General features: G+C 44.0%; 1 protein-coding gene across 1 annotated transcript in view; it reads right to left on the reverse strand.

Moving 5' to 3' along the window:
* Nucleotides 1-15,362, reverse strand: part of zc3h7bb (zinc finger CCCH-type containing 7Bb) — an 81,248-nt gene that overhangs the window by 19,595 nt on the left and 46,291 nt on the right. The window contains exons 16-18 of the mRNA XM_043679891.2: nucleotides 11,828-12,009; nucleotides 9,310-9,386; nucleotides 3,616-3,749 (exon numbers count right to left, since the gene is read on the reverse strand). Of these exons, the coding sequence (XP_043535826.2) occupies nucleotides 3,616-3,749; nucleotides 9,310-9,386; nucleotides 11,828-12,009 (393 nt within the window). The remainder of the gene's footprint in view (nucleotides 1-3,615; nucleotides 3,750-9,309; nucleotides 9,387-11,827; nucleotides 12,010-15,362) is intronic.

A 15,362-nucleotide genomic window follows, 5' to 3' on the forward strand; every position in this document is an offset into this window, starting at 1 on the left:
CTCGGGTGACTGACTGTGTGGAGTTTGCACCTTCTCCCGGTGTCTGCGTGGGTTTCCTCCAGGTGCTCCAGTTTCCTCCCACAGTCCAAAGATATGCAGGTCAGGTGAATTGACCATGCTAAAATCCCCATAGTGTTAGGTACATTAGTCAGAGGGAAATGGGTCTGGGTGGGTTACTCTTCGGAGGGTCGGTGTGGACTGGTTGGGCCGAAGGGCCTGTTTCCACACTGTAGGGAATCTAATCCAAAAAATAGGTACTTTCAAGCTGAAGTTGAAGCAGTCTTCACTTTCTCCTACTTTCAAGATGAAGACAGCTTCTCCTTAAATTCCAAATGACTATCTTAAATATAAGTGTGACAGGCAGACAGGGGTGAAATAATTTATCATATCCAGCAAATGTCCTTTCGCAATCCTTACAATCAGTGAAAGGGTGTAGCTTAAAAGGAGAAAATATATGACGCAACACATTATTCCTCTCAAAAAAAAAGGTTGAAGGGTGACTTAATGGAGCCTTTTAAAATGATGAAGGAGTTTGAGAAGTTAAATACACAAAACGAAATGCCATGTGTGGAAGACCAAAACAAAAGGCCATTAATAAATTCCATAAGGAATGGAGGAGATTTTCTTCTCCCCAGAAGGTGGAGATCACTCTCAAATGTAGTAGCTCAAGCAAATAGCATGGATGCATTTGAAAGTGTAAGGTGCCAAGAGTGAAGTAAACATAAGGACATGTTGATGCGGTTAGATTAAGGAAAGTGGAAGACAAACTAGGGTCGGAGGAGCAGCATAAACACTGGTACAGTTCAGTTGGGTGAAATAACCTGTCTGTATGCTATACATTCTCTTTAATACGTAAACTTGAAATATTATTAGTTAAGAAGTGGAAATACAGAAAAATCAAATTTTGGAAGTTGCTGTTAAGCAAACAATGAATAAATTTACAATGAGATCCTAACTCCAGTATTTTGTGTTCCCTGAAGAGTTCCTTCATTTCTTTACAAAGCTCTTTGAAGTAGGACACATAAGAAATGCATATTTGACATGCGGTTGCAGGGGAAGGTGCCATGAGGCTGTGGGGGAGGATGTTGGCAGTGAAGCAGCAATGGACCAGGATGTCCTGGAGGAACGGTCTCTGTGGAAGGCTGACGAGGGAGGGATGAGCAATGTGTGTTTGGTGACATCCCTCCAGAGGTGGCTGAAATGGCGGCTAATGATCCTCTGGATGTGGATGCTGGTGAGGACAAGGGGGAGCTTCTTGCTGTTGTGGGAGGGAAGAGAGGAGGTGAGGGCTCAAGTGCAAGAGATGGGTCAGACATGGCTGAGGGCCCTGTCAACCATGGTGGTGGGAAATCCTCAGTTGAAGAAAAGGGTGGACATTTCAGAGGCTCCCTTATCAAAGTTAGCCACATCAGAATAGTTGCAACAGAGATGGAGGAACTAAGAGAATGGAATAGAATCTTTACAGGAAGCAGGATGTGAGGGTAACTGTGGGAGTCAATGGGTTTGTAGTGAATATTGGTGACCAGCTTATCCCTGGAAATGGAAACTCGTTAAGGAAGGGAAGGGAGGAGTCAGAGATGGACCAGATGAGAGCAAGGTGGAAATTGGAGGCAAAATTGATAAACTTTTCAAATTCTGGATGAGGGCAGCAGCACCAATGATATCATCAATATATTGTACCAGGGAAAGAGGTGTGGGTGGGAGCTGGAAAAGGAATGTACTACATGTCCCACAAAGAGACAGACACAACTGGGGCCCAGGCAGCGATCCATAGCCACCCCTTTGCCCTGTTTTCATTTCTGGATAGGCTGGCCACCATTATTCAGTATTTTCAACACCCCACCCTGTTCACTGACCAACATCTCTGTCCCAGGCTTGCTGCAGTGCTCCAGCAAAGCTCAGCAATCTGGAAGAACACCACCTCATTTTCCATTTGGGAACTCACCGCCCTTCTGGACTCAATATCAAGTTCAACAATTGCTTGAGGCACCTTCTCCTATGTCCTTACCCAAATCCCTATACACCAGGATTTATCATCACATGGTCTGCTATCAGACACAGTCCTGTGTCAGCCACTAATAGTCCCCATTAGCAGCTTTTAATTCTCCTAGGCTGACCATTATCCACTCCTTTTTCTATCCAAATGTTATTCCCTCCCTTTGGACTCTATATCTACCTCTCATTTCCTCCTAGCAGCCATCAGTTCTGCGGAAAGGTCACTGGACCCGAAACTCTTCTTTTTCCCCCACAGACCTGCTGCCTTTTTCCAGCAATTTCTGTTTTTGTATAGCCAGTAAATCTCTTTTGACCTGCCTCTAATGGAATATATCCTTTCTTAAATATAGGGACCAAAACAGTACTCATACTCCAGGTATCGCCTCACCAACACCCCGTACGGCTGTAACAAAACTTCCCGATTTCTAGACTCCAACTCCAAAGTGAGCACTGCAGATGCTAGAGATCAGAATCGAGTGTGTGGTGCTGGAAAAGCACAGCCGGTGAGGCAGCTTCCAAGGAGCAGGAGAACTGACGTTTCGAACATAAGCCCGTTTCGAGCATCAGGAATGATTCCTGATGAAGGGCTTATGCCCGAAACGTCGATTCTCCTGCTTCTCAGATGCTGCCTTACCTGCTGTACTTTTCCAGCATCACACTCTCGACTCTTGTGATAGGGGTCAAAATTCTATTTGACATTTTAATTACTTGCTGTGTCTGCATGCTATTTTTTAATTTTCATGCACATAAACACCTGGATTTCCCTGACGTTATACAGTCATACAGCACAAAAACAGATCCTTTAGTCCAGTTCGCATTTCCAGACATCCCAATCTGACTTAGTCCCATTTGCCAGAATTTGACCCATATCTCTTTAAACCCCTCCTATTCATGTACCCAGCCTTTTAAACGATAACTTAGAGTCGTACATCACAGAAACAGTCCCTTTAGTTCAACCAGTCCATGCCAAACATAATCCCAAACTAAACTAGTCCCACCTACCTGCTCCTGGTCCATATCCTTCCAAACCTTTCCCATTCATGTACTTATCCAAATGTCTTTAAAATGTTGTAATTGTAAGAGAGAGAGAATGGGAGAAAGGAAAAAAGTGAGGAGGAGTTGAGAGAGTGATGAGAAGGGATCATGGCAGAGTAATGGAATGTGGCCGACGAACAGAAGTGTTGAAAGGGATAAAGAGGGGTTGGGAAGTATAGACAGGAAGAGCAGGGGTTACAACCTGCAAAGCAAAAAAGTGGGGAGAGGCTCAGGAAGCCCGAGTAAAGTTGTAAAAGGAAGAGAATGGAAAGGAAGGAGGAAATTTCTTACCATATTCTAAACAGACATTGCCACAAACTCCAATCCCAGAAACTGGCACGTCTCCCTAACTGCACCATCAATTGTAAATGGGCTATTTCATGTCCCAGCCCTCAATTTAAAGTATAATTTCAGGTACTCCCAGGGAGCATATGCTGTAAACTAAGTACCCTGACGTGAGGAACTCAGCTGTTTCACCCCCTCCACCACCAGCCACCCTGCTCCCACCACCACCCCCTGCCCACCCCCCCACTTGCCCATCGCCCATTACTCACAAAGTTTTGAAGTTAAAGAAAGTGGACTGACCCGTGTCGTATTTTGGCACTGCAGTACTTGAGGCTCTTGTCTGGTTCAACGACCTGCCCATTCCTCCAACACTGGCTACAAACAAATTTCATCTTCATGCCCAGCGAGGCTACCTTGCCAGATCCAGATGGCACCTCAATCAATCAGAACACAAATCCATTAGGCAAGATCTACTAAGCAAAACAAAGACAGCAAAAATTAAAGCCAACACATTTCCCATTTCTGGACCATAAGAGTTCCAGTTTTCCCCTCCAGGATCCTGACACAGCTGGGGGAATATGGAAAACTGCCCAGGTATGACCTGTCCATGAAAGGAAGAACAAGTTTAACTTGGCCAATTACCACCCCATTAGCCAGCTTTCATTCTTCAACAAAGTATGGAAAGAATAAACAACAGTGCTATTGGTCAGTCCTTACACATTAGAACTTACTCATTGAGATTCAGGTGGGAATCCTCCGAGACTGCTTTGCTCGCGACTCCATTACAGTCATGGTTTAGACATGGTCAAAAACAGCTGAATTCCATCAGTGCGATGAGAATGACTGCCCTTGGCAGCAAGGCAGCATCTCAACAAGGTATCATGGCTTTTTTTGGATTAGTGGTGCTGGAAGAGCACAGCAGTTCAGGCAGCAACCGAGGAGCAGCAAAATTGACGTTTCGGGCAAAAGCCCTTCATCAGGATTCCTGATGAAGGGCTTTTGCCCGAAACGTCGATTTTGCTGCTCCTTGGATGCTGCCTGAACTGCTGTGCTCTTCCAGCACCACTAAACCAAAATTTGGTTTCCAGCATCTGCAGTCATTGTTTTTACCCAAGGTGTCATGGCTCCCTAGCAAACCTGAAGGCATGGAGTAACAAAGAGGCACAAAAGAAGGTGGCTGTTATAGACCACTCATCTATGTCTATGTCTTGGGATGTTGCTGTAAGATTTTTTCAGGGTTGTGTCTTTGATCAAACCATCTCCAACTGTGTCATCATTGACCTGCCCTTCTCCATCATAAGGTCAGAAGTTGGGATATGTGCTGGTAATTGCACCATTTACAACTCTACAGGTACTGAAGCGGTCCATGTGTGTATTCAGCAAGACCTGGATGACATTTAGACCTGGGCTGTTAAGTGACAAATGTCAAGCTATGACAATCCCCAAATGAACAAGAATCAAATTATTGCCATTGACATTCAAAGGCATTACTATCACTGAAACATCTATTATCGGTCCTGGGGTTACCAATGACCAAAAACTGAACTAGATTGGCCATTTGGATAGTATGACAACACCAGGAAGCCAGATGCTGCAAATGACTTACTTCCTGTCGCCTCAAAGCCTGTCCACTATCTACAAGGCACAAGTCAGGAGTGTGCTGGAATACTCCATACTTGCCTGGATGAGTGCAGCTCCAACAACACTACAGAGGCTACGCACCTTCTAGAACAAGGTCACCGACTTGACTGGTATCACATCCATAAACATCCACTCTGTCCACTACTGATGCACAGTGGCAGTAGTCTGCACCATATGAACAAAGTTCATTTGACCAGCACCTTCCTAGATCATGGCTTTTACCATCTAAAAGGGCCAAGGGCATTAGATGGATGGGAACACCACTACCTCCAAGTTCCCCTTAAAGCTACATCTCACTCTTGAGTTGGAACTATATATCTGTTCCTTCCAGGTTATTGGATCAAAATCCTGGAACTCCTCTCTCGAACAGTGTGGAGAGTAAACCTACTTGCTCATGTACCAACTTCTCATGGGCAATTAGGAAAGGAAAGCAAACACTGATGTTCCTAGCAAACATGCCCTTCCTGTGGAGGAACAAAAAGAAAAGACCCTGGCAAGGACTGGCCTCTGGTCTTTGAAAGACAGGCAACAGCGTATGTGACATGGCGATGAAAATAACTGGCCTGGCTACAATGTGGCTCTGTGGTCTACTGTACAAAGCAGGAATTAAGAAAGCAATACACGTAAGGGTGCACTTCAGACACTGTGTATGAGACACAGTAATCAATCTGTAGGTGTTGATGAGATATGCCTGGAGGGATATAAATATGTATGATATATGAGGGAGATTGGAGTGTGTGTGTATTTGTATAAACATCCAAGACACAGAAAATATACTGGAGAATTTTCAACATGGAATAAGAAAGGAAATGTCGGGCTTGACTAGCTGTAATGAATTCCTTGCATGCTCTACTGAAAGGGGAGCAGTGGAGGTTATATATTTGGATTTTCACCTACTTTTGATGAGGTAGCACATGGTCAACTTGTGACTTGTATTCTTACATGGAATGTGGCGTCACCAGAAAGAGCAACCACAGTACCTGAAACAATCAGCCCACAAGATGGCTGCTTTTGCCCTTGGTTCCCTTACCATTGGTAAAAGACCTCTGTAGGTTGGAAGAAATCTTTAAGTGGCTAATTAATGGCTCAGTCGGTTTAAAGGGAGACTGGCTCGTTGAGTCTCCTCTCCCGCTGATTAAATACTGTCAGAGGGCAGGTGGGCAATGGGCACTGTCACCACCATGGCACCCAATTTTACTTCACAACACAGCCTGCCCTACTAGCCAGGAGGAGTGCAAAATTCCATCCTGGGTGTAAACGATACAGTGGATAAATGATCTAGAAATATGAATAGAAAAATCAGAAAGAGTGAACAAAGATTAATCAGGCCATCTAAAAGGGAAGTAGAGCACCTACACTCATCTCTCGAGGATAGGACTGAAAAGCAGAGAAGTGACATTAAATGAGTATTGAACCTTGGGTTACCCCTGCTTAACATTCTATAAACTGTTCTGGTCTCCACATTATAAAAGGAAGATAGTGGTTCTGGAGAAGGTCCAAATTAGTGGTGAATGCCAGATTGGAAATTTTACATCTTTCACGAAAAATCAAACAAACTGCAGAGACTTTCTCTGGAGAACAGTAGTCTGAAAGCTGACCTGGGGGAGCTTTTAAAGAGGTAACAAAGAATCAATATCCACTTGCAGGAGAGGCCAGAAAATCAGGGTCATAAACAATTACAACAAATTGAATAAGAAATTCAGGAGAAAATGTGGACAGATGTCATGTTTGTGATGATTAGCCAGTACATACTGAAGGAGAAACTGGATAAACAAACAAGGAAGGAAGGGCAGGCAGGTTACACTGATAGCATGCACTGCATCAGCACAGACCTGTACTGCTGAGTGGCCTATCTCTGTGCTGCAAACTCGGTAAGTAATTCTAGAATTGGAATTTGTGGGTTCACACTTTACCTACATTACAACCATGCAGCATTGATGGAGACCTGGGAGAAGCAATGGCTATATTGAGTACAGGTTATGTGTGGGACAGGGAGGAATTTGTCAGGAGAATAAGGAGCAATGAAGGAGCAGATGGCGTTCATTCCCTTAAACAGCAAACAAAATGCCTTGCAAAATCCATACAAAATGTACGTGTCAGAAAACAGCAGCAAAATTAATCGCTTATATAAATCCCAAACCAGATTTCACAAGGTCAATGAATATGAATTAATATTCAGCTTCTTCAAAGTAGGTTTATTTATTTCATATAGTTTGAGCAGCAGCTGGAGAAATGTTGCAAACATTTGAATGTGGTATTGATGATACTGCTCGATTCCCTTGTGTGGAAGATTGTCATAGAGCAAGGAGTGGGGAGTTAAGAATTGGTTATTCCGAGTACTGGGACTGAGGATCAGCAAGTTGTGAACTGATAAAATGTTGTTGTTGAGTTGATGAGAAAAAGAGACATGCTGTTGAACCTTTTTTCTTGCAATGGTCAGGACAGATGCATGAATTCCAACTTTCAAAGGGAGCAATATTTTATACTGTACAAAATGAAGGGTGCTGACTGGTTGGAAAGCTGACTGATTGGTCAAAGTATTGCCATGGAAATTGCAGGAAGGAGCTGTAACCCATCACTCTATTGGTTAATTAAAAAAAAGGCACAATGGTCAGGCATAATCCTTCATCCTGCAAAGGACAGCTCCTTGCATACGAGTATATATAGCTTCGAGTAAGCATATTCCAACAATCAAGTTTGATACTATCAAGCAACAATCGCTCAATTCTCAGATTTCACTCATACCTTATTTTAGGATCTTATGAATAGTTTGTGGGTCTTGTGCATGCCCCAGTTTTCATTTAGTCATAGAGATGTACAGCACAGAAACAGACCCTTCAGTCCAACTCATCCATGCTGACCAGATATCCTAACCTAATCTAGTCCTATTTGCCAGCATTTTAGATATCCCTCTAAACCCTTTCTATTCATATATCCATCCAGATGTCTTTAAATGTTATAATTGTACCAGCCTCCACCACTTCCTCTGGCAGCTCATTCCATACATGCATCATTCTCTATGTGAAAAATTGTCCCCTAGGTCCCTTTTATATCTTTCCCCTCTCATCCTAAACTTATGCCCTCTAGTTCTTGACTTTCCCCACCCCAAGGAAATGACTTTGTCTATTTACCTTATCTATGCCCCTCATGATTTTATAAACCTCTATAAGGTCACCCCTCAGTCTTCAATGCTCCAGGGAAAACAGCCCCAGTCTAATCAACCTCTCCCTATAGCTCAGATCGTCCAACCCTGGCAACATCCTTCAATCTTTTCTGAACCCTTTCAAGTTTCACAACATCCTCCTGATAGGAAGGAGACCAGAACTGCATGCAATATTCTAAAAGTAGCCTGCTCAAAATCCTGTACAGCTGCAACATGACCTCCTAACTCCTATACTCAATGCTCTGATCAATAAAGGAAAGCATACCAAACGCTTTCTTCACTATCCTATCTACCTGTAACTCTACTTTCAAGGAACTATGAACCTGCATCGCCAAAGTCTTTTTGTTCAGCAACACTCCCTAGGCCCTTACCATTAAGTGTATAAGTCCCACTCTGATTTGCTTTTCCAAAATGCAGCACCTCACATTTATCTAAATTAAATTTTATCTGCCACCTCTCAGCCCACTGGCCTATCTGATCAAGATCCCATTGCACTCTGAGGTAACCTTCTTTGCTGTCCATTACACCTCCGATATTGGCGTCATCTGCAAACTTACTAACTATACCTCCTAAGTTCATATCCAAATCATTTACATAAATGATGAAAAGCAGTGGACCCAGCACCGATCCTTGTGGCACACCACTGGTCACAGGCCTCCAGCCTGAAAGGTAATCCTCCATCATCACCCTGTGTCTTCTACCTTTGAGCCAGTTCTGTATGTAAATGGCTAGTTCTCCCTGTATTCCATGAGATCTAACCTTGCTAATCAGGCTCCCATGGCGAACCTTGTCCAACACCTTACTGAAGTCCATAAAAATCATGTCTACCACTTCTTCAAAAACCTCAAGTTCATGAGATATGATTTCCCAAGCACAAAGCCATGTTGACTATCCCTCATCAGTCCTTGCCTTTCCAAATACATGGGGGCACTGACGACTGAGTTGCTTTGTATTCAAGTTCTGCAATTCCCACCAGAAACCTTTCTCTCTCTCTCTCTGTCCTCCTTTAAGTTGCTCCTTAAACCTATTTCTTTGCCTTACAAGTCCAACTATCTCCTTAAGTTCTCAATGTCACATTTTGTTTAAAAATGCTTCTGTGAGTTGTACCATATTAAATGTAGTTGTTTTCAAGAACAAACAGGCCAGGAAATGCTTCATGCCTCTGACCCGAGTCATTGGTTGCAGCGTACCTGGGCTCGATTTGCGCTGGTTTCCACATTCAAGCAGTGCTGTGCAGACTCCCGTACAATCTCTTCGTGTGTAATCTCTGTAAGATAACACAGGAGAACAGGGCTACTATACTGACAAAAGCAAAATACTGTGGATGCTGGGAATCGGAAACAAAAACAGTAAATGGTTACCCATCTGATGTGTTAACTCTGTTTCACTCTACAGCTGCAGATTGACTTACTGGATTTTCTTAGCATTTTCTGTTTTATTTCACTACAATGCTGCATGGAATCCTGAAGCTTCATTAGCTGGAAGGTGAAAACTGAAGATCTTCTGGCATCTTGTGTGAGTGGCCAGTCTCAATATGGAACTCCTATCCAAAAGCATCGGTATAAAAACTGAACAGGCTGGAACAACACAGAACCTCTGATCAACAGTCCCTGTGAAATGTTCACCTTTGTCTCACTCTCTACAGAGGCTGCCTGAGCATTTCCAACATATCCAGTTTTTCCTTCAGATTCATAGTTGTCAGTGACATTATGCTTTTGAATGAACATTGGTCAGCTGTTTTATCATGGAAGACATCACAGCAAAGCTTCAATCCCACCCTTAGGGGGAGACGATAGCGTAATGGTAATGTCTCTCTACTCAAAATATAGAGGTTCAGGATATTGTTTTTGGATCAGATCCCACTAAGACAGCAGATAGAATTAAGTTTGAATTAATACACAAGAAATTAGGGTGGTATGGTGGCTCAGTGGTCAGCATTGCTGCCTCATGGTGCCAGGGACCCAGGTTCAATTCCAGCCTCGAGTGACTGTGTGGAGTTTGCACATTCTGCCCATATCTGTGTGGATTTCCTTTTTGGACTATGGGAGGACCCAGATGTGCAGATTAGGAGAACTGGACATGCTAAATTGCCCAGAGTATCCGGGGATGTTCAGGCTATAGAAAACGCAGGGTTACAGGGTAGGTCAGTGAATCTGGGTGAGATGGTCTCTGGAGGGTCAATGTGGATTTGATGGGCCAAGTGGCCTGCTTCCACACTGTAGAGATTCTATGATATTGTAAAGTTAGCCTCAGTGATGGTGACCATAACAGCTATTGTTAATTGTTGTAAAAACCCACCCGGATCACTAACGTCCTTTAGAAAAGAACTCTGCTGTCCTTGCACAGTCTGGTCTCCATGTGACTCAAGAACCATAGCAATGTGGTTGACTCTTAAATCGCTCCCTGAAATGGTTAGGGAGGTCACTTGGTTTAAGGACCATTAGGGATTGGCAACAAATACTGGTCTTGTCAGTGATGCCTACATCCCTTGCAAGAATGATGGAAGTATTTGAAAACAAGGGGAAGTTGGTACACTGCTGGCTTGCAATAGACTCCAGTACATTCTATATCGGATGTCTTACATTCATGCCTGGCTACTGCTTTGGGTGCCAGAGCTGTCGACCATTGGTCTGGTGGGTTAAGGACAGTTTGCTCATTTGCTTAAGCCACCTAGGGAGAGAAGAGCTGGTAATATCTACCAAATGGAGGATCCCAGAATTGCAGGAACAAAAGACTGCCCATGGTTCAGCCTAGATCTTGCAAACCACCTGAGATGTAGGGTTTGCATAGGAAAAGTTATTCTCATGAAGACCATAGGCCCCTTATTTACATTTACAGCAGCAGCGAGAACAGGCAGCCCAAGGTCTCCCAAACAGTAGGCCAAAGTGGAGAAAATCGAGCCCTTGTAGGGAGCGCAAACTCAGCATGGCTAAACACTTAAGAAACCCCTTTGAACTTTTAACTTTGTTTCTTTAGTTTTCTACCTTGTACTAAGATTTCGTATCTAGGTACCTTTGTTTCTAAGATGTTGCTGGGAATGTTGCTATTATACATTTTTCACTTTATTCATGTACTTCTGTAATTGATTACACGTGACAATAAATTCTATAACATTTACAGCACGGTGTAATATTCTGCTGCAAAAATTGAGAAATGTTTCAGAGCCTTGTGTCTTTAAAGTCTTAGTGTACAAATGAAGTGAATAAACGGAGGATAATCAGGGTTCAACTACCACTGGCAAAGTGAAAGTGTAGATTCGGGACGGCACGGTGGCACAGTGGTTAGCACTGCTGCCTCACAGCGCTAGAGACCCGGGTTCAATTCCCGCCTCAGGCAACTGACTGTGTGGAGTTTGCACATTCTCCCCGTGTCTGCGTGGGTTTCCTCCGGTGCTCTGGTTTCCTCCCACAATCAAAAATGTGCAGGTTAGGTGGATTGGCCATGCTAAATTGTGTTAGGTGAATGGGTAAATGTAGGGGGGTGGGTTGCTCTTCGGCGGGGCGGTGTGGACTTGTTGGGCCGAAGGGCCTGTTTCCACACTGTAAGTAATCTAATCTAATTGGCGGGCAAGCACTTGCAAATTTTCAGTGCTAAGTAGGGATGACCAATAAAATGAACCGCCTTTTCTGAATGCTAGTTTTACGCTCTACATTGAACCCTCGCAAAATAGGTGGAATGAAAACACACTTTGGCTTTCCTTTAAAGTACCTGAACACTGTTGCATCACCCAGACCTTGAGCTCAATGAGACTGTGAGCGAAGTTACAGGTGTCTTCCCGTAGGCACCCATAACGTACTTCGTGCCGGCACACATCAAACTGGTAGTGATCCTGGTACTGCCGGATCTTGGAGTACTTAACGGTTGTGCCACACAGCATGTGGACCAAGCACCTGAAACCACACAGGGAATAGTGAAGTTTCAGCATCAGACCTAATTCAAAACTAATTTCGTTCCATCGGGCCCCTTGAGCCTGTTGTGTCATTTAATTAGATTTTGTCTGATCGGCAGTTTAACTTCATCACTCAATTATTTGGTAATGCTCAGTACACTTGCCTAACAGAACTTTAAAAAAAAAGGTAATATTTATAAGCAATTTCATCTCTTTTTAAGAACACAGGAACAGGAATAGGCCATTCAGCTTCTTCAGTAGGCGAAAGTGAGGACTGCAGATGCTGGAAATCAGATTCGAGGGTGTGATGCTGGAAAAGCACAGCAGATCAGGCAGCATCCGAGGAGCAAGAGAATCATCAGGGCTTATGCATCACACTCTCGACCTACAGTCAGCTTCTTCAGCCTGTTTCATCACTCGATTAGATCATGTCAGTTCTGTATCTTAACTCCCACCTCCCTATCTTAATTCCATAACTTTGACCCAAACAAAAACCTACCAATATTTTCAGCCAGAAGAAATGCCTGCCAGGTGGAACAGCATACAAAATCAAAGTTGTGCCACACCTTTATAACTCACTCTGGGTTGGTTCCTTAATATTGCATTCAGTTTTGGAAGGATATCTAGGTCTTAGAAAGGTTGCGGATGGGATTTACTGAGAAGGTAATAGGCACGAGTGACTTCAGTTCTTTAATTATGGAAAGACTGAAGAAACTTGGATTGTTTTCCTTTGAGCAGTGAAGGTTAAAATAAGTTGTAATGTTTAACATTCTGAAGGGTTTTAATAGTGCTAAAAGGGAGACAATATTTCCACTCACAGAAGGGTCAAGTCACCAGGGGATAAAAAACTAAGTTGATTTGCAAAAACGCAGAGGTGACTCGTTAAAACATTTTTTGAAAAAACACGGGTGGTTATGATCTGGTACACATTACCTGATAGAATGTAGAGCACATTTAATGGCAACATCCATGTGAGACTTGGACAATTCCTTGAAAGGATAAGATCTGCCAGGGTACGGGGAAAGAGAAGGGGACTGAAACTAATTGGAAAATCTCCCTCAAAGAGAACAAATGGACCAAATGGGCCTCTTTCTATGCTGTGGCTATGCTGTTTCATGTTACACATGAAAGAAGTGAAACTATCATGGTATTCGAACAGATGAAAGACTCAACAATCAAGGTATTTTTCAATGTATAATTTCAGTTACATCACACTGTAAATGTTTGCTATAAATTCTGTGCCTTACAATTAGTTACCCCACAATCACCTGATGAAGGAATGGCGCTCTGAAAGCTAGTGTGCTTCCAATTAAACCTGTTGGACTATAACCTGGTGTTGTGTGACTTTTAACTTTGTACACCCCAGTCCAACACCGGCATCTCCAAATCCTTCTATGCTGCACTACTTTTATCAGTCTGTACATTAACTTGGATGGTGAATAATAGCCAACTATCCAATCACAGATGGTGCCAGAGCTCAATTGCGTTTTCTTCCAGTGTTATCATGTGCCAGTGAGTTAAGGAGCAGCAAAGCGCTTTAATTTTTCATCTCCTAACTCGTGGTTACTGACGAAACATGCAGCATTCCAGCTTCTGTAACTGTGCAGGGCCCTGGTGAGACCACAGTGTAACAGAACTGTACAGCTCTTCAGTCCAACTCGTCCCTGCCAACCAGATATTTTAGATTAATCTTGTCCCATTTGCCAGCATTTGGCCCAGATCCTTCTAAACCTTTCCTATACATGTACTCATCCAGATGCCTTTTAAATGTTGTAATTGTAATGACTCCCCTGCAGCTCATTCCACACACACACCAGATTTTGTGTGAAAACGTTACCCCTGAGGTCCCTTTTAAATCTTTCCCCTCTCACTTAAACTGATGCCCTCTAGTTTTGGACTCCCCTACCCTGGGAAAAAGACCTTGGCTTTTCACCCTATCCATGCCTCTCATGATTTTATAAACCTTTATAAAGGTCACTCCTCAGCCTCCTAACACTCCAGAGAAAGTAGTCCCAGCCTATTCAGCCTCTCCCGATAGCTCAAGCTCTCCAACCTCAGCAACATCCTTCTAAATCTTTTCTGCACCCTTTCAAGTTTAACAACATTTTCTTAAAGCAGGGTGACTAACAGTGAATGCAGTATTCCAAAAGTGAGCTAGCCAATGTCCTGTACAGCCACAACATGAGTGTGCTATTTTAGTTTCCTTATCCAAGGAAAGATGTTGTGGCTTTGGAGGCAGTGCAACAAAGATTTACCAGACTGACTCCTGGCATGGTAGGACTGATGCATGCAGAAAGAGACTGGCTTGGTTAGGATTATAATTCACTGGAGCTTTGAAGAATGAGGGCAGGTGTCATAGAAACGTACAAAATTCTAACAGGATTAGACAGAGTAAAGGCAGGATGAATGTTCCTGATGACCTGGTGTTCAGAACCAGGGGTCACAGTTTAAATATCCAGCATAAGCCACTTCAGGTTGAGATGAGGAGAAATTTATTCACTCAGAGAGTGGTTAGCCCGTGGAATTCTCTGCCACGGAAAGCGGTTGACACTAAAGTTGAATAGGCGAAAGTGGGTACTGCAGATGCTGGAGATTAGAGTCAAGATTAGAGTGGTGCTGGAAAAGCACAGCAGGTCAGGCAGCATCCGAGGAGCAGGAAAATCGAGGTTTCGGGCAGGAGCCCTTCATCAGGAATGAGGCTGGAAGCCTCAGGGATGGAGAGATAAATGGGGTAGAGGGGAGAAGGTAGCTGAGAGTGCAATAGGTGGATGGAGGAAGGGGTAAAGGTGATAGGTCAGAGAGGAGGGTGGAGCGGATAGGTGGGAAGGAAGATTGACAAGTGGGACAGGTCATGAGGATGGTGCTGAGCTGGAAGTTTGGAACTGGGGTAAGGTGGGGGGAGGGGAAATGAGGAAACTGGTGAAGTCCACATTGATGCCTTGGGGTTGAAGGGTTCTGAGGCGGAAGATGAGGCATTCTTCCTCCAGGCGTCGGGTGGTGAGGGAGGAGGCCCAGGACCTGCATGTCCTCGGCAGAGTGTGAGAGGGAGCTGAAATGTTCAGCTACGGGGCGGTGGAGTTGATTGGTGTGGATGTCCTGGAGATGTTCCCTGAAGTTCTCTGCGAGGAGGCGTCCAGTCTCCCCAATGTAAAGGAGACCGCGTCAGGAGCAACGGATACAATAAATGACATTTGTGGATATACAGGTGAAAGTTTGATGGATGTGGAAGGCTCCTTTGGGGCCTTGGATGGAGGCGAGGGGGAGGTGTGGGCACAGGTTTTCAATTCCTGCGGTGGCAGGGGAAGGTGCCGGGAGGGGAGGGTGGGTTGTTGGGGGGCGATTGGACCCGACCAG

Source organism: Chiloscyllium plagiosum, unplaced genomic scaffold (assembly GCF_037043375.1).
Source record: "Chiloscyllium plagiosum isolate Xiang-an unplaced genomic scaffold, Cpla_swu_hap1 HiC_scaffold_33, whole genome shotgun sequence".
NCBI lineage: Eukaryota > Metazoa > Chordata > Chondrichthyes > Orectolobiformes > Hemiscylliidae > Chiloscyllium > Chiloscyllium plagiosum.